Source organism: Nematolebias whitei, chromosome 15 (assembly GCF_014905685.2).
Source record: "Nematolebias whitei isolate Nwh7 chromosome 15, NemWhi1, whole genome shotgun sequence".
In the NCBI taxonomy this organism is placed as follows: domain Eukaryota; kingdom Metazoa; phylum Chordata; class Actinopteri; order Cyprinodontiformes; family Rivulidae; genus Nematolebias; species Nematolebias whitei.
This window is the reverse complement of record NC_056512.1, coordinates 29,287,347-29,288,844: the sequence shown is the minus strand read 5'-3', so window position 1 is coordinate 29,288,844 and position 1,498 is coordinate 29,287,347. Positions and strand designations below refer to the sequence as shown.

Sequence of the window (1,498 nt, the reverse complement as noted above, 5' to 3'; positions counted from 1 at the left end):
AATAATAATAATAATAATAATAATAATAATAATAATAATAATAATAAAGCAAATTTAATCTCAGCATCTGATTTAAAGCCATTCTTATGTTTCTGAAGGTCAACTGGCTGTGGCGGACATATTGAATAGGGTTGGCTTCCAAAGCTAGTCAGTTGTAGATGTATATGGGAGTTTCAGAAAATGTGATCAGTGGCTGATAATATCAACGGCAATATAAACTTGGCAAAATGAAAATTGTGTTTTAAAGTAACTTGACTAATTAGAATTATTGTAATGCAAGGACTTTCATCTTACTGACTTTGTTAGATGATGATGAAAATTGAGACTAAAAGAGTAACCTTGTAATCAACTCCATTAAAAATATATCAAACGGTTTTATTTACTTAAGGAATAAATGTTTGCATATTGAGTTTTTGTATAAAAAGCTGAAAAAAACGCAAACACAGGAAAAAATACAGCCCATAAAAACGGTCTTTTACTGTAAGGTTCATCTGATCGTCATAGTCTATACGTCCATAATCAAAGGAATTGTTATAAACTGCGATAGTTCATAGATCCGTCTGTGTGGGTGTGTCCATCTTACCTGTAATGCTGGCAAGAGGTTGGAGGTGCGGGGGTCCAGGCAGCGGCACGGGGGACACATCGAGTGTGTACACCTCGGCTGGAGGATGGATAGAGGGCGTGTCCTCTGCTGGAGGAGTGAAGTCGATCTCGTCATCAAAGTGGTCTTCGAATTCCTACAAGAATGATGACGTGTTTATAGAAGATTTCAAATTGACATTCAAAGACAATTCCTCAAAAGTCACAAGGGAGGCACAACATATTGAGAATATATAAAGTGTTATGCGTTGCTGTCATTGTATGTTCCCATATAGTGGCGAAATTAGTTCTCTGCATTTAACCCATCGCACCTGGTATACACCCAGGTGGAGCAGTGGGCAGCTATGTAAGCACCCGGGAGCAATTAGGGATTAGGTGTCTTGCTCAGAGACACCACGACATGTGGGAATGGCTGGGGAATGAACCTGGGACTTTCAAGTTCAGAGTCAGCTGCCCTGCCTCTAATCCATAGTTATGGCAATGTCACTGCATAAGACACACACTGAAAACAACTTGAACTGCAATAAACTATAGATTTTATCAATTAAGTGCCATGATCTTCAGTCCAGTAATACCAGTATATTTGGCCTATCTGAAGGACTCTCACTGCACTTGATGACCACTCCCGAATTAAACGATAGTGGCTAAACTCTCTAAAGCAGTGGTTCCCAACCCCCGGGATGCAGACTGGTACCAGTCCGTGAGTCAATTGGTGTTGGGCCGCATAGAAAGAATACATAACTTATATTATTTCTGTTTTACTTAGCATCTGATTCTGAACAATGTTTTATTTTGGAAAATCACTGGATTCTCTCTGCCACATCTGTTTATGACTCACTCTTGACGCAGGTTGATATAGAAATTATTATTTTAATGCTTTTATGCCAATCTAGACCTA

At 38.8% G+C, this 1,498-nt stretch overlaps 3 protein-coding genes across 4 annotated transcripts in view; 2 read left to right on the top strand and 1 right to left on the bottom strand.

The window, feature by feature from the left end:
- LOC119421599 (septin-9) overlaps positions 1-1,498 on the top strand; it is a 916,196-nt gene that overhangs the window by 549,826 nt on the left and 364,872 nt on the right. The gene's annotated exons all lie outside the window — the stretch shown is intronic.
- The window catches only part of pvalb5 (parvalbumin 5), a 571,007-nt gene that overhangs the window by 549,826 nt on the left and 19,683 nt on the right, over positions 1-1,498 (top strand). The window lies entirely within an intron of this gene.
- lmtk2 (lemur tyrosine kinase 2) overlaps positions 1-1,498 on the bottom strand; it is a 31,732-nt gene that overhangs the window by 16,987 nt on the left and 13,247 nt on the right. Inside the window, exon 3 of the mRNA XM_037688963.1 lies at positions 584-737. Coding sequence (XP_037544891.1) covers positions 584-737 — 154 coding nt within the window. The remainder of the gene's footprint in view (positions 1-583; positions 738-1,498) is intronic.